We start from the raw sequence: 27,765 nt of genomic DNA on the forward strand, positions 1-27,765 counted from the left end.
CATTTTAAGAAAACATAGCTCACTGATCACCTAACGTCATTATCAACAAATTTAATACAGCTAAAATTTAAGTAAACTTAACAAATAGATATAAACATAAATCAAGACTAAATGTAATATTTATTTACATTTTTCAAGGAAATTGGATTACAAGATAATTTAAAGTTAGATTGATTTGTCAGATTTTACAGTGTGAACAATTATTAATATTATTGCAAAGTTATTAAATCCTTATTAAATCATTTTTAATCTGAGCCTACTTCTTCACAAGAGCACATGTAGGAGTGTCAGGAAAACAATTTTTTTTTTTCTCCTTTGATAAACGAACCGTTTCTGATAGCCGGTGTATACATGTCAAAAAAAGAGTTGGACACGCGATAAAATGTGCTTACCCAATGGCGACAGCAGCATGGCCTATGTAAACATTACGGCTGGTGAATAATGACAGAAGAATGGTAATGAGAATATAATTGAAATCAAACCTCCTCTACTGTAGGTGAAACAGAATCACACCAAACCACCAGTGGCAAGGAAATGTTTAAAAATACTTCTGTGAACTTGTAATTTTCTTTGGCTAAAACTGCCACTTAAGAGTTTATTCGCTCTAATTTAAGTGGAAAAAAAAAAACTTGACTGTTGGCTTTATGAGCGATTTAAGGGAATCAAATAAACTACAAAACTGGTTTTATATAAAAGTGAACTGTCAGTATGTTTGATTTTAGAGGAACATTCTCCATCAACGGGGGAAAAATGTCCTCTCGGACAGGGGAAAAGGTCTTTCGGTCTGCAGTTCTTTGAGGTGTGTTAGTCATAGATCAGTTTCATGTGTCCACCTCTGTGCTGCCCGGTCAGGGAGTGGCCTCTGTAAAATCAGAGTTTCTCCCCTGGACAGAAGTTTTTATTCATGAAGTCTGTCTTTGTCTTTGCTCTGGTCATCCCTCACATGTCTCCGGTCTCTGTTGTCTTTGTGCCTGTATGTCCTCTCTTTGTCTCTGTCCTGCTTCTTATCTTTGTTATTGCAGCTGTCCCTATGATGACGTTTATGGTCTGTGCGGCCTCCTTTACTCCTGTGATCTCTGGGAGGTGTTCTGCTGCGGTCACGGCTCCTGTGCGGGGACGCGCTCCTCAGACGCCCTCTCTTCGTGGAGTGTCCATGCCTGGACTCACCGGTGCGCTGCTGCAGGCCAGTGGAGCGCAGGGTGTTGAGGAGAAAGCGCTTGTTGGTGCTCCGCAGGGGACACTTCAACCTGAGAGAAAATTGAAAGTTGTTGCACTTAATCTGAGACCTACAGAGGGTCATCACTAAGCAGGGGCGTAAATACAGACCGTGCAGGCAGTGAGACTGCATTGGCACCCATGGGGTGGGGTGGTGAGGCGTCCAAGAGAGAAAGTAGGCCCTCCAACAATGTGCTGAGCCAACTCTGAAATGCACCCGAGTTCATACTCATGTTCAATAAAAAATGTTTTTATTTGCTACTCTATAAGGCCTTGAAAAGATAAACAAATCTCTGTCATGGTTTTCTAATAAATAAACTATGAAAACTATTCCATGAAATGAATAATTTCTTCTTGTTTTTTGGTATTTTTGTCATACAGAGATGCACAATGAGGACAGCTGGGTAATTTGCCCATTGATGTCTGATATTAAGTCTTAATTAGGGGTCGACAGATTATTGACCTGGCCGATTATTGGGACCAATATTTGTCATTTTGCCAATAATCTGTATCTTATTTGAATGGTCGCCGATAAGATTAATAAATTAAAAAGTGCAAAGAAAGCGTCAGCATGGGAGAAGGTTTTACTTTGTAAAACCTCAGGGAGCTATTTTCATTTATTTAATTTTTTATTTAAAATTTCACTTAACTTTATTAAAAAAGTTGTTGGGAACTTTCTGTATATGATGTTGAACATTTTGTTAAAACATTTGCTAAAAGCATTTAAACAAAGTTCTGTATTGGAATTTGTTATATTCCGAATTCTAAATATTGACTATTGAGATTTTCATTTATCGTAAACGCATATTGGTTCCAAATATCAGTTATGGGTGTCATTAACTACTAGTAACTGGTATCAGTATCAGCCCTAAAATAACCAATATCGGTCGACCCCTAGTCTTCATATGATCATGTGACAAGACACATGACACTGACTGACATGTAGGTAGTTTAGGTGCAAATTCTGATCAAGACAAGATGAGCTCATCTGCAAGCGTAGCGAACAGTTATACCTTTTAATCAGAAAAGCTGCAGTAAGAAAAGACAAGAATGAAAATAGCAACACAGGAATGTAGCTCCCTAAATAATATTACTATGGCATTTTTATGAACATTCACGGGCCCATAGACGGCCCCCTTCCAAGCAGGAATGCAGCAGTTTGGCTGAAATCAGCATCTATGCTGCCCTCAGTGATGTGTCCTCAACCATGTAGCAGATTATGTGATAATTGTGTTTGTGTTTGTGTGTGTGTGTGTGTGTGTGTGTGTGTGTGTGTGTGTGTGTGTGTGTGTGCGCGCGCGCACTCCAAAACTAGCAAGTAGCATGCACTAGGGCCTGTCATAACAGCATGCACTGGGGCCATTTGTAACTTTCTTTTGCTGCTATCTAACAGGCATAATGTATTTTCATCTAAAAAGGTCATGGTGACTAAGCGACTGAGATAATTAACACCCTTGGTTGAAATCAGAGCTGTGTTTTTTATTGGTATTGTAAAGTCTTGCTGATACAGGGCTCCCTGTGCATCACTCAACAGCATGTGTCCAAATCAGGTGTCTCTCAGCCCAAAGACAGACACTTTCCAAGGGAGAGGAAAGAATCGAAGCACACTGATCAATTTAGAGCCTTCAACAGGCTGTACGTTCACTATATATGACTGTGCCTGTTTGTCTTTGCTCTCTTTAACCCCGATGAAGACTTTTTTAAGTTTCATTGTGAGAACCACAATACGACAATAAGACGACCATTTTTACTGTAGCATTACTAACAAATTTTTGAAGACCCTAGAGAGAGTAGCTTCTGTGTACAACAGTAGCTTTTTAGTAGGGCTGGGAAATACATTGATATTATTTCAATATTGTAATATGAGTGTAAATATTGTCTTAGATTTTGTATATAGTGTTATTGTAAATGCAGTTTTTATCTGATTTTGGGGGCTACATTAAAGTAAAGTAGAGGTAGCCAATATATTGTATTGTTGCTGGTTTCACTGAGGGTGGATCAAATGACATAACGCAAACATCAAGTATAAATTGTCTTGATGTTTTCTTTATACAATGTACTTTATTTTACTATTTTATTACTGTACTTTATTTAACTTAAATATATCTGTACTTTTTGTAACAGTATTTTAGTTACCATAGCAGTTTATTTTGTTTAGCACTTTGCAGTAGTAGTTTTAAGAAGTTTCAAAATATCAAGATTAATGTTGTGTATCGCAATGCAGCCTAAAAATATTGTTATGTTATCTGCATGCAATATCGCCTGGCCCTACTTTTGAGGACATAAAAAAACATTTGAGACTATAGCATTAAATACAAGATATACTGTACACAAACTAAATCTTAACAAACCACAAATAGGCGACACACTTAAAAGACAAAAAAATGCCCCAGTGAAGTAGAGATAAGCAGAGCAGTCAAATGTCCACACGTGACAGATATGTGCAGGCTGATAGAGATGGAAAACACAGTGCTCACCATCCTGCAGGGCCCATGGTCTCTGCTCTCACTCGAGCCCTGTCAGTCTCCTTCAGGAGCTCCTCCACTGCGCGCCTGCACGGATAAATACAGAAACATACAAAATATGTCAGGTGGAGAAAGGAAATTGGAAGAAGTTGAGGGCAAATATGACACAGAACCTCAAGGGGGAGCCAAGAGGGTATTTTTTTTAATTAAGTGATGAAAACAGAGTGATGCAGAGGAGAAAGTGAATCATTTGTGAGTGAATGAGGGACAGTGTCCTGGTTTGACCCGAGCTGCTGAATCAGCAGAGTATCAGTATTTAGCCGACCTTTAGCCACACAGCACAGGCACCTACCGGTAGCTGTAGTGGTGGCAGGATTTCCTTACAACCACAACACTCGTCTTACAACACAGTAAATACAACAGCTGTCGACCAAAAATATCCCTCCTCACTCATGGTGGGGAGCGACGGTGGAGGCAGCAGGCTAGCTACAAGTGTAAGCAGCTAACTGCTAACCGTAAACTGTTAAACTGACGATAAACAGAAAAATTGTTACATACTTTTCCAGTTCATTGTCCTCTGTCATCGCGTAGTGCTAAATAACACGCTGAAATAAACTTAATTCGACTTAAATCGTTGATTCTGTGTTAATTAACGTTAGCATGCATATTTTTTTTTTGTTTACTTGTCTGCGAGGTCCTTCGGCCAAGGACCCTTTGTTTTTAGCTTTCCTCACGGGTGCCTGATAGTTTGTAACAGCCTCTTTCAAGCCTTTTTGTGGCACAAAAATCTTCACACCACTAACCTGTTATTTTTTTACGAATCAAAAATAGGCTTAGCGCTTTAAATACTACTAAATAATATTGAGATCAAAGTTTTGCCTCTTTCACAGTGAGTTTAAATCGATTAAATGACAAACAATAATGGAGAAAGAATTCAGATCCCTCACTTAATCCTTTGAAACCTGAGCAAATTTGCCTGATTTCTTTCAAAAACACAAAAAGCAGGCAATGAGCAGCTTGGGGGAAAAAAACTAACAAAAATTTAGTAAAAATTTACAAGAAAATTCGCCAAACAAAAAAGAGAATAACATAAAAGGAAAAAAAAAGAAAACATTTTGTTCAACAGAAATTGACTTTTGGACTTGGGTGGGTGTTACTCCAAAATATGACATTGCCTGACAGTAATTTTTGGTGGTGGATCTGTACAATTTTAGTGCGATTTTTCTATCTAGCCGAGTTACTCTTGAACAGTTATAAGTTGTGTAACTGAGATGTTAAGTTAGGTTCTTAATTTATTTATTATTTTGTGAAGAAGATGCATCTACAACAATTCGACTGTTTGCCAGACAATGTATTGGCCAGAGGATGAAAAGAGTAGTAAATCGGCAGATTTAACAAAAAAAAAAAACCAAAATGAAAATGATAATGGTGGTCGCTCTGTCTATTTGTGTCTCTATGGGCATTTCTAGGTTTGCACAGGATTTTTTATTCACTCATTCATTTAGGCGATGTATTTATTTAGGCTATTAGTTTTTGAGGAGGCTATTTGAAAGCCACCCCTCATTATGCTCTGAATTGACAGACGCAGGCCCCGCCCACCACCCTTGACGGACAGCAGTGGGCGGGGCCAGCGCCGCCAAAGGCACGGGGGCGTTTTCGTGCGGGTTTGCGGAACGGGCCGTTGCGGTGAATGCGTGATTGAGGTCCCGCAGCTAATCATAGTCCCCCCTTTTTGGGGCCGGAGTGCACGGCGCGGAGGAGCAGCCGGAGAAGGTAACATTATATTCAGTGTCTGCATGAAGGGTGTCAGTGTGTGGCTGGCTTTGCATTGATATTGCCATTGTCGCTTCATCTGTCCTCTCTTTTCCGCTGGCGGAGGGTGGGATGGAGTCAGACAGATGGGGGCACTGATTACAAAAATGTCTAATCAAATGTGTTCAACGTGTGCGGTTAGCTTAAAGATGATGACACTCCATTTGGTGCGTTGCCAAGGTATATTAGGACTGTGACAGTGAAAAAAATGATGTCAACTATCAATTAAATCAGTGTCAGTTTTTGTTGTTATCATTGCATGTAGTGAAAAGAAGCAGCCTATTGCTACAGAGCATGCAGAGCAGCAGCAGGCCTGTTCTTGCAAGTGGCCATCAGCCTCTCTAGATTTTGTTTTAAGATAAGAGACGACGAGATGGGGCTTTATGAAAATGTAGGCTAAGCCGACAGGACCTGAGATTTTAAATCTGTGGCCTAAAACATCATCTCATCTTAATTGAAAATGTCATTCCTGCAGGCGAGGTTGTACGTGGCTTGTTCTGTGTTGTTTGATTAGATTGTCATCTCTGGACAAAAAAAAAAGAAAAATGAGCAGGTGCAGGGCCAAGACTGTTATTTATTAATATAGTGCAATGACAATAACAGCATGGACCTTGGACTCTCACAGACACGCACAGTGGGATTAAAGGAGAGATATTTCACAAGCCAGTGTTCATATGGCTTGAGTAAAAGAATCTGTTGAGTCCAGCTATGTCTAAAATAGATTTAAGTGCTTTTCATGTCCAGGGCTCTAAACTGCTGCCACAGTGAAAACCTGAAGACTTTACTTATTGATAAAGACTATTTGCAGGATCTAAAAAGCTCTTGTGCATGATGTGTTTTTGCTTGTGTAGACTTAACATGTCTACAAGTGAGTGTGTGAATGTGTGTGTGATGTGGTGATGTCACAGCTTTGTTATAGGAACAGAGAAGCCTTGTGTCCTCATGATTAATTCATGTCCAGCTGCGGGATAGAGACAGAAGCAGCCAGTCACACACAGACAGGAGCACGTACTTAAAGGAGGCTCAAATAAGTAACTACCGGTCCGGTAGCCAAGGAGACAGGAGAGACGGGTTGAGATGGAGAAATGGAGGCGAGACGAAAAAAGCCCCCCCACCCCGGCCAAAAAAAATGTCTGTCGTCTCATCATCGTCTGTCTGACAAGCTTTCAAGCTGCACCAGGGAGGAGCAGAGCATCCTGCTGAGAGAAATGCATCTGTTGTGTGGCTCCTCTGCATCCTTCTCCGGCTACACTCTGAATGTCAAGCCCCGCTGCACAGCACTGGCTCCGGGTCGTCATGGAGACAAGAGCAGACCCCCGCTGGAACAGAGGCAGGTAGTCACTGAGGCTTGGCCGGCCTGCTGCGAGCTGAGGCACGCCCTCTGCCGGCCGTCCACTAACTGCACCAGAGCGTCTAGTGCTGAGTAGCTTTGGACAGGGGTGTGTCCAAACTTTTTTTTTTTTAAATGGGGGCCAAATAAATTTGACCCCAGAAATGGTTTCTGTCACTGTAGGTAGATCTCCTCGGCCTGATGTTTGTTCGAGTGATCATTTTTATTTTAAGCTCAGTTTTAATGAGCCTTGTGAGCCAATCCACGCGCTCGCATTCAATAGAGTTGCTCGTGATTGGTCGGACAGGTGTTTTGGCAGGAACTCCCCCACTGCAGGTATCGCTACTGTGCATACAGTGGCTCCGAAAGACTTCCCCAGCTCAAGATGGCAGCACCAATATCCCAGATATTTTAGTCTTACTTAAGCATAATGGGGGTAAGCCTTGTACATCTTTATTTACAGCCTACGGGGCGGACTTCAGGATAATGTCATGACATTAGCTGGAGGCAAAAGAAAGGAAAACTGGAGGGAAACGCGGGTCTCTTAATACATCCATGGGAAACATGAATCGCCACCACAGGGTTGTAGGCTACATAGGAGTCTTAATGCCATCTTGTTGTGTTGTTGGGTACCACAATAGTAGGAGTAATGGCTCAAAAGTGAACTTTTATCATATGGGGAACTACTTAAGGTGGTGCACCTTCCACAAAGTGTATCGTGAGATGCTTATTGTGTGGGTTCAGTGAAGTTGAGTGGTTGTTGACGAGGTGGACATTAAAAAGAGAGGAAGAAACTGAGAAGACATCCCCGTGCTTTTCTTACCCACAGCCCTTATGTAATTCAAAATTTAAAGTTATGACTGGAAGAAGGCAGCCTAACATTCATTTAAAAAACAACGCCTTATTGACTCTCAAAAACACTCACAATCACAAAACATTAAACCACGATATCCAAATGTAGTGATATTTTCTTACACCTCTGTTTGCTCTGGTGATGTCTGCTACCTTGCAGAAAATGTCTGCTGCTAGGTTACCGTTTCTTTGCTTGTTTTCTGTCTGTTCGTGAAAACACTTCAGTTCCACCTGAGAAGTTCCTACTTGGTGCATTTCTGCAAATGCACAGTGATCTGGTTTCATTAACCTATAATGTGTGGGTCCTCCTTTAGTATATTTTGAACAACAAGCCAAGGACCATTTAAAATCAGTCAGAGGGCCATCTTTGGGCCCCGGGCCGGATTTTGAACACGCCTGGCTTTGGATGTGAAACGCTGTGGAAATGATCCGTACACACAGAGTGCATTAGCTGCGGGGACGCACTCTCCTCGCGGAGTGCTATTTTTCAAGACTTTGCTTTGGGCATGTTCTCTTTCTGTTGCAGAGGAGACAGAGTGCATCTACTGTACATGGCCTGAACCAAAAATATCAAACTTGCTGTGGGGAATGTGTGAAGAACTCCTGACTGCCTTTCAGATCCTCACACATCATCTCTTCTCTTTCTCATTTTCCGTTCTTGTTTTGTGCCTCTTTCAGATTTTTATATAACCTCTTCGCCCCCCATCTTATCTCCTCTGCCTCTGCTCCTTTGTACACTGTAAAATCTGAAATTGATTTTACTTTTTAAAAATCTAGGAAACCAATTGCCTTGAAAAATGAAATGGAATGAATTGTTGTTAAACTTGACAATTAGATATAAAGTAAACATAAATTAAGATTGATAGTTATGTTTACTTCCCTTTTTTTAAGGCAATCGGTTTCTAAGATTATTTTAAGTATGATCAAGTCGTCAGATTTTACAGTGTACCTCTGGCTGGCACTATTTTCCCTCTCTGTTGCTTTCCCAATCCCACTTCCTCTGATCTGTGTCCTCTCTCTGCCTCAATCCCAGATAATTCCCTCTCTGTGGAATTGGAAGATTGCAGCAGGCGAGAGCAAAAGAGAGATTATACTGCCAGATTAGTGGACAGGAGCAGCAATACATAATCTCAGCGCACTCACTCACACACACACACACACCCACACACACACACACACACACACACACACACACACACACACACACACACACACACACACACACACACACACACACACACACACACACACACACACACACACACACACACACACACAGTGCCACTCTCCATCTCATGCAGACACGTGCCCACGTGCACAAAGCATTTGCCACATGAATAAATGCACGAGCACATAATCAGACACTTGTTGTTTTTCTGAAACAGCTGTTTAACCCTCTTTCTGTGCCCTCTGACCTGCAGGGTGATGTGCCATCAGCCACTGGGGGGCATCTGTCCTCTCTGCAACTTCTTCATCCTCTGAAGCTTATGGGATAGGAGTGCGTGTGCCCCTTCCCAACACTGCAGCCCCACTGGAGTCATTTGTGCCAAAGCTGAGTTGTGTCGAAGGAGCAGAGATGGGCAGCCCGGGCTGCGAGGTGGGTCTAGCCGGGCCAGTGGAGCCAGCCTTGGACGCTCTGTGTCCTGAGTGTGGCCAGATCCACCGCAGCTGGGAGAACCACCTTTACAACTACCGTCTGGAAGTGGACGATGACCTGGTGTGCCACATCTGCCTGCAGCCGCTGGTGCAGCCGCTAGACACGCCGTGCGGACACACCTTCTGCGCCCGCTGCCTACGTAGCTTCCTCCAGGAGAGGGACTTCTGCCCGCTGGACAGGACGCGACTGCAGCTGCAGGCGTGCCGTAGATCCAGCATACTGGTGCACAAGCTGCTGGACAAGCTGTCTGTGTCCTGCCCTCTGACCCCAGTCTGCTCCCTCAGCATGCCGCGATGTGATCTGGAGGCACACCTCAAACACAGGTAATAAAGCTTCCATACAGACATAATAGATGAACGCTTTCATGACATCAGTGGGCAAACACACAAATCAAACACTATGCATGCATGACAAACAGGACTTCACTCGCCTTATACAGGTAATGTAGCATGTATTTATTGTAGCTGTAATGAAATCAATCAGACACTTAACCCTTTGAAAGGTGGATCGACATCAGTTTTCTTGGGCCGAGTTCAGACGCCTTTTACAAGCTATTTTTCCCATGATACCAAAGCATATTGGTTTAATTTCTTTATCAGTCATGGAAAAAGGCAGTGAGAAACTTGACAAGAAATGTCCCTCAAAGTTTAAGTTAGTAAAGGTGACAAGAAAAAGACCTGAAAATTATTATTATTATTCAAAAACTCAAATAGCCCTATGTAGAGCCAGTGTTTGGTTTGCCTGTTCTGCGCTACTGTAAAAACATCCTTGTACAAGGACTCGCTCCCTATGTAGATATAAAAGGCTCCTTCAAAGGTAACAAAAACACAGCCGTTCTTATTTTCAGGTGAATATACACTAATGAACACATACTTATCATATTACATTCCTGCCAATATATTACCCCAAATCCTACACACTCAGCCTTTAACTTTACTTGCAAAAATACCAAGTTTGTTGGTTTTGGCTCCTCAGTTGGGAGAATTCTTGATGTAGTAAGCGTAATATCTATGGGTTTTTAAAGGAGAGGAAACAAGCAATCTGAAGGCATCACTTTAAACTCAGGGAAATTATAATACAGCAATATAGCTTTTTTTTCTCCATTTTCTTGACCAAACCATTCTCCCAATAGCATACCAGTAACTGACAGATTAACTGATAATAAAGACAACTTACCTTCATATGACTTTAAAACTCCTCCATTCTCACAATTGGCTTGTTTCTGGTGGGAACTTTTAGTGATATCCTAGATCTATAGTCCAGAGCGTTACCCCGCCATCCTTAACCTCCAGCGTTTCATGCTTTGGCTTTTGGCCCATTTGGACCAGGTGTTGTGAGACCCAGAGGGGATTATTGGGCTGCAGGTCATGTGATGAGGGATTAGTGGTTCCCTACCGCAGTCATGGGTTGGCTGACCAGGAGCTCCATGTTCTCATTCTGCAATCATGCTGAGCAACTTCAACACCAGAGATCTTTTCAACCATTTCTTCTGCGAGACAGCCAAAGGCAACCCCGGCCTGTGGTGAGTCGAACTCAGCAGAATGTGGGTCAATGAGTTTTGTGCTGGATGGCACAATGGCATCTTTCTCTCAGTGTTTCCTCCACCTTTTCTTCTCGGTGTCTCTCAGTTCAACTTCTTTCTTTCTCTCTTTCTTGCTGTTGCCATCTTGCAATGAAACGCAAGATGGTGTCTGTATTTGTCCATGCATCAGAGCTGATATATGAAACAAAGGCTGTTGTTGCTGTTACAAGTAGCGTACATTTTGCATTGATATTACAATGAATGTAGCAGCACTTGGAGAATATATGCATTGATTTGACTTTGCTTAGTAGAAGTCTTTTGGTCAGGACACGCTGTAAATGTGTAAAAACATAGCTTTAGTTCTGAGGACCGGTATTATAATCTATTAATTTTTAGCCATTGATATGGATAAAACTTCTAAATAGTTCAGTTTTCTTTACGGGTATATTATGCAGGAATTGTTGGTTGCTGCTGTTTCTAAACAAAGTGAAAGTGAAATCAACCCCAGAATAACCCTTTGAAACCTGGACAGACAGACTTTCATTAATATTTAAACCTTTAAAACTTGAGCAAATTGGTTTGATTTCTTTAAAAACACTGCAACAAGTAGTAAAAGGTGACAAGAGAATGATGTGAAATCTAGAAAATCATCAATGAATGCGGAAAAACTTTATTTATAATCATTATATTTTTGTATTTATATTGATAATTTAAATTTAGGTTACAGAAATAAATACAGACAATACAGAAATAATATATATATTTACTATAATTATTACTGTTGTTATTATTATTTGTCTGTATTGTTTTTTTGTTTTGTTTTTTTTTAGCACTTTTTTCAGGTCCTTTCCTGTTTTTGTTATTTTACCTGTTTGTCTGGGGGTTGGTTTGTTTATATATGGGGGTTGTAATTTCAGGTAATTTTCTTTTAACTTTTTACTAATATTTTTTGGGGGTAACTTTTTTGTTGAGTTACTCTTCATAATTCTTTCCATGTTGTTGAAAGAAATCAAGCCAATTTCCTCAGGCTTCAAAGGGTTTACAGTTTATTTAAATTTACAGTTTAATGTTTGTTTGAAAGAGACACAGCATGTTATTGAACATCAGTATGAAATACAAAGGTAAATATGCTGGAGCTAGCAGGACTGATTATTTAACCCTTGGCAGGTAACAGTTGTTCACTATATTTGTGTGGATACATGCTGTTTACGATCTGGCACCTGGATGCTGCCTCTCTATTAAGTCTCAACCGTACCTGCACTCTGCAGCAAAATAACAACAAGAGAAGCAAATCTCTGCCAATAAATAAATCGGCACACACTTCTGGTGTTTCATAAGTGTACCTCTATACGTTTTTCTTTGAAAATCCTGCATATTTGATGTTGCTAAGGCGCCATCCATTAGTTTTTTGGCGCTTGACTATTGACTGTATATCCAGTGATCAGCTAACACCTCAGTTAAGTCAAGTCCTTAACAAGCTCACACTAACAAGCTACTGCTAACAGCGTGTTAAAAGCTTTTCTGAGTCAGCTGTTTTTACAGGAGACCCCTGACACATACTTTATGTTTTTAAAGCAAAACAAATTTTACCAAATAATGCCACCGGGGCAACAAGTTAGCCTACAATTACAGAAAAAACAGAAATGGTAAAATGTAGTGTATTGGCAGCATGAGCACAGAAAAGATGTTTAAAGTCAGCAGACTTACTCGGATAATAAGATGGGTTACACAGCAATATCTGTTTCAATTTAGCTAACATCAGCTAAGCTATTGGGCACAGCGGGACAATAAAGGCTCTAACAGTAAAATCCCTAACTCTATTAAAGGGAGCAGGGGTGTTTTTAATGCTTTGAAATTTAACTTTTCGTTTGTGTGAGAAAAAAATATTTTATCTTTCAAAAGTCACATAGTCCACCTTTAAAGGTCCAGTGTGTAAGATTTAGGTGGATGTATTGGCAGAATTTTTAGGTAATATATAATATTCCTATGTTCTCCATTAATTTATAATCACCTGAAAACAAGAATTGTTGTGTTTTTGGTACCTTAGAATGAACCGTTTACATCTGCATAAGTGGCAGGTCCCATGGATGTATTAAGAGATACAGCATTGGAGGCAGGACCCCATTTATTCCTATACAAGTTTCCCAGCAGGATTTATACACTATTTTATACAAGATTTTGTGGGGCTGTTTTCACTCAAAAAATGTATCCCCTGATTTACAGATGTCTCTTATGGGTTAAAAAAAAAAGTATTTTTGGTTGCAATGGCATCAAGTGGTGGACTCAGGAGTAATTCCACTGTTTGGCCACTACAAAAATTGGGTTCAAAGTCGTACGCATGGTGTTGTGTTGAAGAAATCCCCTGCCATCCAATAAGCATTTTCCCCATAGATCACCATTATAAAAGAGTCAAACTGTTGACAGGAACATCAAAATGCAAACAAGGTAAATTACGATTCTTACTATTACAAAAGGAGTTTTTGAAGTCTATGAGCCAAACAGGGTTTTGCAGATGGTTTCAATGAGAGAAACACTGCTGCACATTATCAGAGGGCCAAATACAACAGAAGAAAACCTGGAAGCTAGAAACTTTTTTTGGCATATGCACCAAGCAAGCAACTCCAGTATCTAGGTACAATTATAAATCTATGCCTTGTGCTCTTCGACAGAGTCCGGTATTTTGTTCTACAGTAGCCCAGAATGGACAAACCAAACGCTGGCTCCAGATAAGGCCATTTGCAATTTTGTGTCAGCCACCATAGTGACTCACTTGGCACAAGTTTCAGTCCTGCAACCTCACTGCAAGATGCCACTATACTCTTCACAGTGGGCCTTTAAGAAAAGACATTATGTTTATGAGCTCTCTGGTCGTGTTTCTCTCAGGAGATTCAACATTTCATTTAATTATGCTACAATGCATAAAAACTGCTATGTAAAGTGTTAGAAGTATAAAAATGTGTGTATCATGCTACAATGTATGGCACAATATATGTAAAAAGAAAAACAAGAAAATACATTTCTACATTATGCACATCATATGTTAATATACATGCAAGAGTGGTGAAAGTAAGAATAAATTAGGATGTTAAAAAGAATATTGCACAGTTGAATAATTTCATTCATGATGTGCAATCATAAGAGCATAAAACAAACAGGGACTTCATTTCATAGTTGTAGCCCATTTAAACCTAACTGTCAACAGTCTTCTTGTCTTGGCCTTTTGGCAGAGGGGTACATCTCAGTGGAGGTTTTGCACATGATGTCGGTGTGTGGAGAAGACAAGTAAAGATGGTTTAAGAGAGATCAAACGAGGTCACTGTGAGCACTAACGTGACATTCTTTAGTAAAGATTAAACCTTCAGCCCACGTGGGTTCTCCGCCACCCTACCCTGCAGACTTAGGTCTAAGATAGTAACAGGAGCCAAGAGAGGGATCGGTCACAGAACATTAGATTAAAAGACGAGAGTGCCAGGCCACTGTGATCCACGGTGGTCAAGGTGGGCTGGTTGATCTTATTACTGAGTGTGAGTGTGTGTGTGAGTGTGTGTGTGTGTGTGTGTGTGTGTGTGTGTGTGTGTGTGAGAACTGAGATACTTTCACTGTTTCTGAACCAAAGTCCTTGAATTAAAGCCTCTATATGAGCTCAACCCGTTTACATAGCCTATTTGTTAACCCTTTGAAACCTGAGCAAATTGGTTTGATTTCTTTCAAAAACAATAGAAGGCAAAGAGCAACTTAACAAGACATAGCTCAAGAGTGCGAGAAAATAGTAAAAAAAGTTACAAAAGAATTACCTGAAAATGAGCAAAAGAAAGTCTTGAGAAAAAGTCGCTAAAAATAAAACTATATGTGTATTTATGTTATATTTTTTATTATGTATTTTGTTCTGTTGCATAATTTTAAATAATAATAATAATAATTTTCTTGTCACCTTTTATTAATTTCTTGAAATTTCTGGGACATTTCTTGCCAAGTTTGTCATTGCTTTTTAAATAAGTCAAACCAATCAGGGTTCAAAGGATCAAGTAGCTTTTGAAAGGCGTCTGGACACAGCGCATCGAAAACCGGTCTCGATCCAGGTTTCAAAGGGTCAAAAAAGTTTAGTTGTCATCTTAAAACTTTTATGTCTTGATGGAAAATGTCAAAGATACAAAAGAGAGTAAGGACTGCTGATGGTAAAACTACGTTAGGCCACATCGCTTTATAACACTGGCTGATTTTTTTAGTTAAATATGGCGAGAGCAAAGTATCCTGGGACAGCAACGTCTGTTTTCGATGGTCCTGTTTATCTTAGGAGGGAGGAAATGAAGAACAGAAGCACTTAAATAATTCAACCAGCTCATAGCTGCCATTTACAGTTAATGCTTCAGTCAATTAAGGGTGAGACCACATTGATCCCTTGAGTCTGCGTTTATTTTTAAATGTCTCTCACTGAAGACTTTCTATTTATGGGACAGAAATGATGCATTCGTCTCGCCCAGAGCTGTCTTCGTTTTCATGGAAAGAACATCTCACAAATCAGTTTTCTTTTGCAGCGTTTGCCTTTCAGAATCTATTTAACCCTTTGAAACCTGAGCATTGGCTTTCTTAAGCATTTGTGGGGCAAAAGGTAATGACCAGCTTGGTTAGAAATTAGAAAAATGTGACAAGAAAATGAACTCAAAATTAGTTGGGGAAGAAAGGGGGGTTAGAAACTAATCAAAACTAGGAAAAATGCCAGCAAACCTATATTTATATTTATATTTATAATTTCATATTTAAAATTATGTTACAGAAAAAAACATACATATATCTATAATTTTTAATAATAATCGTTTGCACTTTTTTGCATCATTTTCTTGCTTGTTTGTGTTTTTTACTTTGCTTTTTTGTTGTTTTTTTCAGGTTATTTTCAAGTTTTTTGGGGTTGGTTTTTTAAAAGAAATAAAACCAATTTTCTCAGGTTTTAAAGGGTTAAGTCATTTATAATGAAAAAAGTTTTTTAAAGTTTTATATCATTTCATAGTGAGTTTTAGACTGCTGGTTGGTTTGAGCAAGAAAACTCAAGAGTCACTGTGGACTTTGGGAAATATTCATGAATATTTTTCACTATTTTCTAATTTCCTAGTTTTATTTTTTTATTTATTGATAGAAAGCGTGTTTTCAAGGCCTGCAGATGTACAAATATGTCTGACATGGAAGGCATACAGATATATGCAATTTGCACAATATGCACATATACAGTCATGCCATCACAATTACGGTCTCCTGTACTTGTAAAATCTTTTGTGCAGCCCCACGTCAATTTAATATCTAAAAAACAAGACACGCAGCGATGTTCTCTGGTATTTTCTGTCTGCTCAATGACGGATCAGTGTGCATCCAGTCTTCACTTTACCCACTGACTCCCTCCCATCTAATCACGGCCCTGCTCTCTGACCTCCCCTAAGGAGACAAGAGACTCTCCCTGATGGGATCAATTACAGCACATTACATTAACTGATGCTGAACCTGATTTTCTTTACACGTCAGATGGACTAACAAACTGACGCCTGTTGCTTGGTGAAAGGTGTCCCGGGACAAGGTGTCAGCAGACGAGCATGGACGGCCCGCGGTGTGAGAGCGGGGACGAGCGAGCAATGGTGACCAGCCCTCCCAGGTCGCCCCGCTCCCCACAGACAGACCTGAGGGACCGCACACCCTCTCCGCCCTCTGGACCTAATAACACCAACGGCAACGGGCCTGTGTGGACTGACGACGCCGGCCTCGACAACCCTGCCTTTGAGGAGAGCACGGAGGAAGAAAGTAAGTGGGTTCACTGGCAGCGGTGTGGACTTGAGTCACTGGACTTGGACTCAATTATGACTCAAGTCAGAAATTTGAGGACTATGGAGTCAAAAAAGACTTGCGACACAACTTGGACTTTAACACCAATGACTTCACTTGGACTTGAGCCTTTGAACATGTAACGATTTAACATTACTGAGCACCAAATGAAGAAAATTATACATTTGCCCTGTAAACAATATACAGATTTTTTTTTTAATTCTCTCCACACAATCTTCATTTTGCAAAATATTTCCTTCAACATCTACAACACTAGAACGCAAAAAAGACTAAACATATGTTGGCATTAGCTGTCTCCCACAGTCTTCCCTTGTTGCAAAGGCAGTAAAGTTTATAGGCTAACGTTACCTTTTTCAAAACACCTACTGGAGCTCTTATCACAGTTGATTTTCTTTAGATATTACGAAAATGAAAGAACTCACTCAAAGATGCAAGTGATGCTCTGGACACGGGAAAGCTTTCTCAAAATTGTCCCATCATCTGCTGGCCTGATCCAAAAAAGCTTTTTTTTTTGGCAAACTTTAAATTGTGGACACTAAGGTGGAGCAAATACACCGGGTGCAGTAGATGGCTCTGTTCATCCGTTAAGTGATGGCGCAATAAAGAGTTTAAGTGTAAAGTAGTCATTAAAACAAGCAGCATCGACAAAACGTGTACAAACCGGCAGTCCATATGTAACTTGTGTGGTTTCTTGTTGTGTGTTGTGTTCTGGGTTGTGGGATTATAGGACAGGAAGCAGCACTGGGTCTCTGGGTCTTTACTCACAAACTGTTGCTCTGTGGTACAAACAGAATGACTGTAGTAAACTGTGTGCACACCGCAAAGCTCAGTTCTCCTCCAGCCATTAGTTTTTTTTGCTAATTTTCCTGCTCTTAATGACTGAGTCATCAATCATTAAAATAAACAATTTGACACAAATTATTCAATTACAAAAAACAAGGCACTGCTCTTTTAAAGAGAAACGTTCCTCTAGCTTTAGTCTATGAAGCGCAACGTAAATTACAAAATTATATATTTCACAAGAAACATAACTTGAAAGATATAAATCTTGAATAATTAAGCAAGTAAATAACATTTAGTTACCAGAGAAACCACTATTTAATGATTTTTTACACACAATACTAGAAATTCACAGTTTACACATGTGAAACTGATGCTTTTATTTTTTTAGCAATCATCTCTTACAGCTAAAATAGCTTAACTCTTGTTATGGTATGCAAAAATAATACTTCTCAAAACATTTATCGTAGCACAAAACTATCTCCATACCTGTGGTACAAACAGAGTGACGGGTAAGCTGGGTGTACAGGGGGGACCCGCCGAGCTCGAGCAGAGTGAAGGCGTTAAACGGAGACATCGCGGTAGCTAACTTAGCATGCTAGCGTTAGCTCTTCTTATCACCGACGCTAAACTCGTTAAAAACTTTAATTATCGAACTCAAAATTCAGCAGGACTCTCACAGCACGAATCGGATATTAAACAAAAGAGGTTGCAGCAGTTTGCCCTGATTAAAATCGTAAATAATAACTTTTATGAACTTATATTGGTGGAACCCGGATCTACACTCACTCAAGTCCAGCTAGGAAAAAGTTTTGACCGAGCAAGCGCGTGCACGCTGCGCTGCGCCAACGTGCCTACGTCATCACACTGGACGCTGTCACTCACACGTAAGACTCACTGGTAGCATACACCTGTGACCAAAAATAAAGGATCCCAGCGCAGGAGGGCGGGTTGTTGAAATTAATATGTTGCCTGTATTCATCTGCTACAAGCATGGGCTACGTGAATGGATGTATTGTTCTTTATGGCGCATGCTCAGTACTCAAAGCAACAATGTGCATGCGTGAATTGAGATGTCATTATGGTTTCCCAAGTGTTTTGTTTTGCATGTCCACACCGACCTCCTTATAATACCATGGTCCACACAGGTGCAAAGTAACTTTAACTTATGCAGAGTACTCAGAGTTTCGAAAAATCTGTACCTTTAAAGGTGTTTTCAAAAATATGGAAAAGAAGAGAAAACGTATTATAGAAAAAGATCCATTTTCAAAAATTTCTGTACATGTAGATAGACATAAAACATAAAATATGCAGCAGCATACATCATCACTTAACTCACAAAATTAATTGATTCTACTTCTGTGTGTTTTGTAATCCACGCCCCTCCAGGGATTTTTTAAAGTATGCTGGTTTGCGCTGTGCTTAGCATTGTTTATGGAGTTATCACTTTAAGCCTCTAGCTGCAGACTAAGCCACCTCTATGTTGAGAACTGTGTAGACAACTCATACACTCTGAATTTTTACATAGAGCCCCTTTAATGTATTATTTCTCTGCTCTTAGTATGGTAATAATTATTACAATTATTGTTATTTGGCAAAGAATACATTATGCCTCTTTTAGGACTCCAGAAACTTAAGTTTAGGAATCAGGATTTGCCTGGCTTGACTTTGGACATGAGTGCAAGTACTCAACACTGACTTGTGACTTGCAAAGCAATTACTTGATTCCATGTCTGTCCCCTGGCCTTGTACAAAGCGAAGAGATTGAGATTGTCAATGAAGTCAATACAGTTTGTACTGATAACACATCTATTTAATCTCTTCATGTGTCTCCATCTTTAGGTGTGGTAGGGTTGGAGTGTGTGGTCCCCAGGGTGAAGCGGCCCCTCAGCAATCCCTGCATCCACCTCCTCCGCTCTGTCAGCTCCACCTCCTCTGGCTGGGACTGCCCTGAGTCTCCGCCTCTCTCTGCTGAAGAGGGTATGACATTACTTCCTCCATTTAACTGAGCATCTTCCTAAAGGGCTGAATGTTAGAGATCTGAGATATCGCAGCCTCTGGCCATTGTAAGAGCTGTAATCTGAGATGCCAGGATAATCACATTCAGGCAACATTAGGAAGATGTGGGAATTAGATTGTGAAATGCAGCTGTGTAATGTGATTTGTGTGTCCATAAAGGCTGTGTGAAGTTACCCTCGCTTCCTGAAGGAGAGATAACTGCCATAGAGGTCCACCGGGCGAATCCATATGTTGAGCTGGGCATCAGCGTCGTGGGGGGAAACGAGACGCCTCTCATCAATATTGTGATTCAGGAAGTGTACAGAGACGGGGTCATTGCACGAGACGGGAGGCTGCTTGCCGGAGATCAGATACTGCAGGTAAGAGCCGGATGGGATTTTAACAAACACATGCCATTTTTATACAAGAAAGGAGCTTCTACAACATTATTTTGGCCAATTTAGAGCTGCACTGTAACTATAAGTGGTCATTTTCAGTCATGATTCAAGTTCAAAGTAGCTGTTTTGGCAGGCAGTACTATTATAGTAGTAATTTACTGTCTTTTTTTATTATTTTTTGAGCACCTAACTTCATCTGAATCATTTCTTGGCATTTTTACATTCTTATATATTCCAGAATATCTTGTTCATTTTCTCATAAAACCTCTTTGTGTTATTGTTCTGCCATTTAAAGCTGCCATAATCCGTATTTTCATAATTGATCATATGACTACTTGAATATGAAAGGGGTCACATGTGAAAGACACAGAAACCCGGGGTTCCCACGGATCCATAAAAAGTCTTGAAAGGCATTTAACTCATGAAAAAATCTCTCAAAAGTCTTAAAAATGCAAAGACATGGGAATTAGGATTTCATGAATTGCTTTTTTTCTGAGTTGCACTGTAAAATCTTAAGACAATTGGTAACATCTAATTTTTCAAATTTAAATAATTAACCAAATCCTGCTTTTTAACTTTGACTTATCTGTCTCACAAGGTGAACAATGTGGACATCAGTAACGTCCCCCACAGTTTTGCTCGCTCTACACTGGCACGGCCCTGTACCACCTTGCAGTTGACTGTGCTCAGGGAGCGTCGTTGTGCCTCCCGGGCACCTCCCTCCTCTTCCTCCTCCACCCCTGCTGTGCCCCACGCCCCCTGCTCCACCCCCGAGGGCGCCCCATCAAGCCCTGCCACCCTGAGAATCACCCTACACAAGCGGGACTCGACAGAGCAGCTCGGCATCAAGCTGGTACGGCGAACGGATGAGTCAGGAGTGTTTGTGTTGGATCTGTTAGAGGGAGGCCTGGCAGCAAAGGATGGCAGACTGCGCAGCAACGACCGTGTGTTGGCAGTCAACGAGCAGGACCTACGCCACGGCACCCCCGAGCAGGCTGCACAGATCATACAGGTGAGGATGCATTCAGTCATTAACGCTTCTTTTGATGTTGTTTAGAAGTAAAAACATGAACAACAAAGAAGGAAATGTGAGTGAGAAAAAAAATCTCTAAAACTTTAAGTCTGTCTTTCCAGGCCAGCGGAGAGCGAGTCCACCTGCTGATTGGCCGACCCACCAAACCAACCCCTCCTCCACCGCCAAAATCGAGCTCCACCAGAGACCTCTACTGCCTTGATCACTTCCTGCCTAACCACAGCTCCACTCCGAGCCCTGTGCCCATACACCTGTCCCGCACCAGCACTCACAGAGTGAGCATGTGTGTCGTGTGTGTGTGGGTGTGTGTGTATACACATAGGTCAGACTGTGTATTCAGAGGTATTTTGACACTTTTTTAATAAGATTTCACATCACAAGCATCATGCAAGAGGTTAAACACAATGAAAGGCAGATTAAGGCAAATCTGAAAAGCATCAAGATACAGCAGTCCAGCATAGATGATATTGGTGCAAAATGACCCTTTTTAGATGAGAATTCGAGAAGAAATGTCAAATTTTGGAGATGGAAGTGAGTTGGAAGAAGCTGCACCTGAGAGCAGAATTGACCTGCCTGTTAAAACTTAGATATAACACCCAGGATCTTAAGCATGTGGTTTGATGTGGGTGAAAAGGTGATTGAGATTCCAGGCAATTACAGTGGCGTAGACACATTTTCTGTTGTAGTGACCAAATCTGTGTTTGTGTGTGTGTTGACTCTGTGTGATTAAACCCAGGACCTTTCCCAGTGCGTGACCTGTAAGGAGAAACACATCACTGTGAAGAAGGAGCCCCATGAGTCTCTCGGCATGACCGTTGCAGGAGGGCGGGGCAGTAAGAGCGGGGAGCTGCCGATTTTTGTGACCAGCGTCCAACCACACGGCTGCCTGTCGAGGGATGGGAGAATCAAACGGGGTGAGCGCTGCCTCAGACATAACACGACCAATTCAAATCAAATACATCAGATACTTTAGCGTTTTCTCCCTGCCTCCTTCAGGTGATGTCCTGCTGAGTATCAACGGGCAGGACCTAACGTACCTGAGCCACAGCGAGGCTGTGGGCACTCTGAAGGCCAGCGCTGCCTCGCCCTCAGTCCAACTGCGGGTGCTGGAGGTCAGCATGGTGGAGGAGCACGACCATGACGAGCTGCTGTCTCACACACATGACAGTGACTTTGATGCCAACTGGTCCCCCTCATGGGTCATGTGGCTGGGTTTACCCAGGTGAGCACACGTCTGGATTTAAATGTGCCTTTGTGGTGTGTATTAAAGGAACAATGCAAAGGATTAAGTGGAGTCTAATGGTGAGGATTGCAGATTTCAACCAGCTGAAACTTCTCCCGGTTAGAATTTCCTCTGTGTTCATTGCTCAGGAGGTTCAAATCATCCGCAGAGGTCTCCTCTTCTCCAGAACAAACTTAACTGGTGATTAAAACTGGTAGAAATATTAAATAAAAATACAGAATAAAGAAGTTTTAGTTGGCTTAAATACAGGAATTTAGAAATGTCTTCAAACATGTTTTAAAATAACCACTTTTATATATTTTCCTCTATTTTTTATACATTTTATAGGTGAATAGGAGTAAAACATTAAACTTCCCCTGTTAATTACTTACATGTAGACAATTATTTTTTACATTACAAGTTTTCTGAAATGTTATGTTTAAATATGCAAATGAGGCATTAAATAATTAAAAATGCACTTTTTTTCATACATTTCAAGAGCAGAAATCTGAACTAAATAATAGTCTAGATATGTATTGTAGATGTTTTCCTTCTAATAGTCATAAAGAAGAAATTATAGAAGCAAAATAACCCAAAATTTTAAATTTGACCAGGGAATGAAAGATTTCAAGATTTACAAAAGGTGGTTTTTAAAACACGAGGCAGCACCTTCTCTCTGTGAAGAATAAAGTCTTTCTTTACTATCTTCTCCCCTCACAGCTACCTTCACAGTAGTCATGAGATTGTACTGCGGAGGAGCCACCCGGGCAGCTGGGGCTTCAGCATCGTTGGGGGATATGAGGAAAGTCACGGCAACCAGGCGTTCTTCATCAAGACCATCGTCCTCGGCACGCCTGCGTACTACGATGGACGCCTCAAGTGAGTGATCAGTTGCTCTTTACATGAGTATCTGTGGCTTATGTTAGCCGTGACGTTGTGGTGAATCAGCAGGAAGATAAACTGTGACCTCCAGTCGGTGACTGATAAGAGTGGCGTGATGATAGGCCACACTTACAGAGTGCATTACAACAAACTATATAGCACTTTTCAGAGTCCTTAAAGACACTTTACTTTGGAGACATAAAGACATAAGAAAAGAAAAAAAATAAATAAACAGCCATTTTTTTAATGTAGTCAGTCCACTCTGGGTTTAGTTAAAATTGAGATGTTGGAATCAATTAATATTTGGTACTTTTGCTCAAAAAAGAAATACTTTAAGAATTCTCAAACTTGTTGCAGATCAATTTACCATCAAGCTCTAGTTGCAATTCATAGAAATTGTGGACAATGACAAATTGATACATCCTTGCCATTCTTGTCCTTTAACTGTATTTTTAAGCTTCCTATGTAAGCCACTGCCACACCAAATGTTTCGGTCATCTTGTCTTCACATGATGATGCAGAGCTTTATGAATGAATCTTGCTCCAAGCTGTCAGGTGCTGTTTACAATCCTGACTTGTCTCTCTGTCTCACTCTAGGTGTGGTGACATGATTGTGGCGGTCAATGGTCTGTCGACAGCAGGAATGAGCCACTCGGCGCTGGTGCCCATGCTGAAGGAGCAGCGCAGCCGGGTGGCGCTGACTGTGGTCTCCTGGCCTGGCAGCCTGGTATAGCTAGGCCGGATCATGTGAGCAGGCTGCGCACCACACCGAGTCCACCCTGAATGTTCTATATTGGGAACGACCTTGGCCAAAGTGAACTGGTACACGCTACTGTACATCGCTCCATACCGGGCTTAATCCAGGACCAAAAGCATACAGAACTGTAGTTGACCCAGCAGGACCAAGCCTGTCCTGACCAGGTGGGAACTGATCCAGATCGTGCCACGTCACGCGACAGACTGCACTCACAAACACACTGCTGTGTTCATATGGTCATGTTGTCATCACTCCCGCAGGGAGAAATGGTACTGCAACTGTTAACAGGCGATCTGTGCTGTGTTCACCTCACCAGGCAGTTGTAGAATCCAGGGCTGTATTCAGGTGGATGCATCGTTGCAAGTAGAGATAGATTTTTAAAAAAATAGCCTGTGATCCTCCGTCATCTAGGATAATGACCTGTAATCACTCTAATCAAGATTTTCTGCAACACCAGCGCTGTATCCAGCTGAATAAGCCTCAGGCCTTATAAGAAACCTGCCGCACCCTGGGGGCTCAACTGCCCTTAGGCCTCATCACCATGACAACCAGCTGTCCCATCAGCTGGAGTTTTATACATGTGTGTGAATGTGTGTTCTGTTTGTTTAATAAACATTTCCTTCCAAGGACTAATGGCTCTACAGTGTCGCTTTTACACTTTGCTGGTGAGAACTAGAGGGCAGTTCAACACATTTATGAGCAAGAGGCATTTTATTAGGGACTGTACTTTATTTCAGAGCAGGGGGGGTGACTGCAGGGTTTTTAGTTTTGTATCATGAACCTCCCCAGAGCTACAAATATTTTTCCTTGAGCCACTCAGAGTGACTGAAGGAAAATGCTTGACCTTCCCTTCACCATATTACACAGTTTCTGACTTTGATAAATTGTGTAATTTTGGGGAATTTAAAGAAAACATGCTTTTCACACTCACTCATGGGTTTCAGAGTTCTGTGGATTTTTAAATCAAAATGAATGTCCCTCCCTTAAGCCAAAGCAAAAAACATAATTCACTCTTCAATAACTATAATTATCCAAAATGCCTCGCCCATTTTGGACCCCCCCCCCCCCATAATGAACAGTCCCTTTATAACTACAAAGTGCTGTATTAATGAGGCTTTATTTCCATATTAGCTTAAACAAAAGTATATCAACAGAAAAAATGTGATTTGTGTCACAATCATTGAAAACATCCACACATATTTATATCAAGCGGCCTCAAGATTTGTTGTCCTTTAACGTTGTGCTGCACAGCTTTGCAGCGAGCTTTTCGGTCTCCACTTGATTGGCTCCAGCTGCCAGTCTGGCCTGCAGTGCCAAACGCCACGGCTGATTCTTTTTAGGGTACAGTTTCTGGAAAGGAAACCAAAAAATTAAATACAAGTATAAGATTGAGGGGAGAAAAGTCACATTTACTGTTTAAAAGTTTACAAGGATACATTACCTTCAGCTTTTTCTTTGCTGGGTCATGCACCACTCCATGTCGCCACAGGCTTTCCTGATTAACAGTGAGACCGGTTAACACTGTATCAGCACTCTAATCAGATCACCGAAAATCTTCAAAAACTCACTTCTAGTGTGTCTAGTCATGCATAAATTCTCAGTTTTTAATGTGGTCTGGCTTTTGAAACATCTGCCACTACACGTGTATATTGAAGGTTACTAGAATTTAGTTTGTGCTACTCAAAAGACATTTTGATAAGCAAGAAAAAAGTCATAAGTCTAAATTAAAACTAAAAACAGCAAAGTCTCACCATCGCTGAAAATAATACTATTTTTAAAATAAATTCAGTGCTTTGAGCTACACAAAATTAAATCCATCCACCTCTTTTGTATTTAGATTGCAGCAAAGTGTTCATGTGCACATTTAAAAGTCATATTATCAACATTACTGGATCCCTGGTAAAAGAAAGTAATGTGATTTGGATGATTTGATCCAACATTTAACAGAATAAAACTGAAGTGCAGGTTTACCTTCATGGTGAAGCTCTTCCCACAGCCAGCATACGCACAGCTGAACAGCTTCTTGCCCTCATGATCTCCCAGTACATGACTCTCCAAGTTGAAGTGACGAGTAAACTTTTTATCGCACCCTTCTGTGGGACACGACAGCTTCCTCCTCTCTCCGTGGACACGCAGCTCATGCTGGTGCAAGAACCATTTGTTGTTAAAGAACTTTTTGCACTCTCCACATTGCACCTTGACTGAAAAAAAAAGAGACATTAAAACAGTCAACAAGACAGCCATCAACACTTCCCAGCATTACATTCATACCTCTGTGCTCTTTTCTGTGCTTCTGATATTCTGTCCACGTCTTTCCCAGAAAAGGACAATCGTACTCACAAGGGTAACCTGCAACAAAGAGTTATGTTAAACACAAACCTCAAGCTGCAACGACTAATCTGTTAGTTGTCAAATATGACTTAAATCAGCAACTAATCTGATAATTAGTTTGCGTATTGTTTTTAAGATTGGTCTGGTTTCTTTAATTCTCTCTGACAGTAAAGTTTGACATCTTTGTGTTGTGGACAAAACAGGACATCTGAGACATCTTGGGCTTTTAGAAACACTGACTGACATTTTCACCATTTTATAGACTAAACAATTACCTGGTAAATTACAAAAATAAACAGCTGGATCAAAAAATGAGAATAACTTGCAGCACCACATGCACCAGTCAAAGAAATAAGCCTTCTGGTGATCCACCAACCTTCATGCACTCTCTTGTGATTCTTCAGTTTTCCTTGAGAGGGAAACTCTCTTGTGCAGCCACTGAAAGTGCAACTACATCAAAACATAAACAAGGTTAGAAAACAGAAAAATTTAATTTATTCTTAGATCAGATGTGTAGCCACTCACCGAAATAAAAGCTGTTGGTGCTCACACTTATGCGCTTTCAGCTGGTTCTTTTTTTTGAAATCCTTTCCGCAGCCCTGATGGTCACACTGAAAGAAAAGAGCAAAAGCACATCACAGTAGTCCCAAGCCTGCTGGCAAAAGGCAAACTTTAGGATTTTTTTTTTTACTTGATAATGCTTCTCCTGGTGCTGGTGAACTCGAGCCATGTGGTTCTTCATGCTGGCATTTGTGACAAAGGCCTCTGAGCATCCGTCAGCCAGACACCTGGAGACCAGAGCAGGTAGCAGGTCAAAGCAAACACTGTTTTCACTGATCCCAATCATTTCAAATAGAACATAGTAGCTTACTTGTGTGGTTTTTCCCCACTGTGCCTGAGCTCATGTCTGGTGAGCTCATAGCGAGTGCAAAAGCTCTTGTTGCAGTTCTCACAGGAAAACGGTTTCTAAGGTTAGGGTAACATTTGACACATAATCCCAATAACATTAACAAGACAATCAAACACAATATGTACTAATTTAACGTGTTCTTTGGGTCTTTATTGTGTTATTTGCTCTTTTTGGCTTCTAGCAGTCACTTACCAATCCTGTGTGTTTGCAAAGATGAGCCTCAAGCTTCCATGACTTACTGAAAGTAGCTTTACATTCAAAAAAATTGCAAACAAAGGTTTTTTTACTTTGCAACCTCTCCCCCATCTTTAATAAGAGATGTCAGATGTGGTGTTGTGGTCACAGAGAAAACTAGTAATAAAGAGGCAGGACACTTACTGACCTACAACAAGCTGCTCGCCTGCACTTCATTTATCTCATTGGAATGTACCAATTAGAGCCAAAAAAGGGGTGCCCTATCTCACCAAAAGAGAAAAATAAGCAACAGATTTCACATTTAAACACTTTTAATACAGTAAATGGAGATAATTTTTTTAACCTTTACACACTTAGAAAACCTCACGCTCAGCTTTTACACTCTACTGTGCAGGATTGTAGCACAGGTGATGCAACATGTAAGATGTAAGGAAATGATTGAGACGTCTGAGTTTAATAGTGCTGCCATTGATACTCAACTCAAACATTATAAACTCCCATGACTCTTTCCTCCACATTGATTGATTCAGGCTTTAAAAATGTCATCCAGGCTCCTTGCAGTATGCATCCATAACTGCTG

At 40.8% G+C, this 27,765-nt stretch overlaps 3 protein-coding genes across 7 annotated transcripts; 1 reads left to right on the plus strand and 2 right to left on the minus strand.

Annotated features, from left to right (window-relative positions):
- Nucleotides 1–101: 101 nt before the first annotated feature.
- Nucleotides 102–4,421, minus strand: LOC121960780 (uncharacterized). Of its 3 annotated transcripts, none has more exons than XM_042510637.2 (3): nt 4,239–4,421; nt 3,693–3,767; nt 102–1,247 (listed from the first exon to the last, which is right to left on the minus strand). In XM_042510637.2, exons 1-3 carry the CDS (start codon nt 4,262–4,264, stop codon nt 899–901), a joined length of 450 nt encoding a protein of 149 aa, XP_042366571.2. In that variant the 5' UTR covers nt 4,265–4,421; the 3' UTR covers nt 102–898. The 3 variants fall into 3 exon arrangements, with proteins under 3 accessions (XP_042366571.2, XP_087927815.1, XP_087927814.1); XM_088071689.1 differs by lacking the exon at nt 4,239–4,421 and adding an exon at nt 4,033–4,175; XM_088071688.1 differs by lacking the exons at nt 3,693–3,767; nt 4,239–4,421 and adding an exon at nt 1,327–2,420.
- Nucleotides 4,422–5,299: 878 nt separating this feature from the next.
- lnx2a (ligand of numb-protein X 2a) lies at nt 5,300–24,378 on the plus strand. Of its 3 annotated transcripts, none has more exons than XM_042510503.2 (11): nt 5,300–5,453; nt 9,096–9,654; nt 16,402–16,637; nt 19,302–19,439; nt 19,638–19,837; nt 20,454–20,867; nt 20,990–21,163; nt 21,625–21,802; nt 21,885–22,110; nt 22,831–22,989; nt 23,590–24,378. In XM_042510503.2, exons 2-11 carry the CDS (start codon nt 9,251–9,253, stop codon nt 23,723–23,725), a joined length of 2,265 nt encoding a protein of 754 aa, XP_042366437.2. In that variant the 5' UTR covers nt 5,300–5,453; nt 9,096–9,250; the 3' UTR covers nt 23,726–24,378. The 3 variants fall into 3 exon arrangements, with proteins under 3 accessions (XP_042366437.2, XP_087928066.1, XP_087928067.1); XM_088071940.1 differs by lacking the exon at nt 5,300–5,453 and adding an exon at nt 6,529–6,826; XM_088071941.1 differs by lacking the exon at nt 5,300–5,453 and having other exon boundaries at nt 9,514–9,654; nt 16,365–16,637.
- A 469-nt stretch (nt 24,379–24,847) lies between these two features.
- gtf3ab (general transcription factor IIIA, b) lies at nt 24,848–27,388 on the minus strand. The gene is made up of 9 exons (XM_042510624.2): nt 27,183–27,388; nt 26,952–27,046; nt 26,772–26,868; nt 26,606–26,691; nt 26,457–26,530; nt 26,021–26,098; nt 25,721–25,950; nt 25,191–25,244; nt 24,848–25,099 (listed from the first exon to the last, which is right to left on the minus strand). Exons 1-9 carry the CDS (start codon nt 27,294–27,296, stop codon nt 24,965–24,967), a joined length of 963 nt encoding a protein of 320 aa, XP_042366558.1. The 5' UTR covers nt 27,297–27,388; the 3' UTR covers nt 24,848–24,964.
- Between the last annotated feature and the right edge of the window lie 377 nt (nt 27,389–27,765).

This window comes from Plectropomus leopardus, chromosome 21, assembly GCF_026936395.1.
Source record: "Plectropomus leopardus strain MGB_pleo_1.0 chromosome 21, ASM2693639v1, whole genome shotgun sequence".
NCBI lineage: Eukaryota > Metazoa > Chordata > Actinopteri > Perciformes > Serranidae > Plectropomus > Plectropomus leopardus.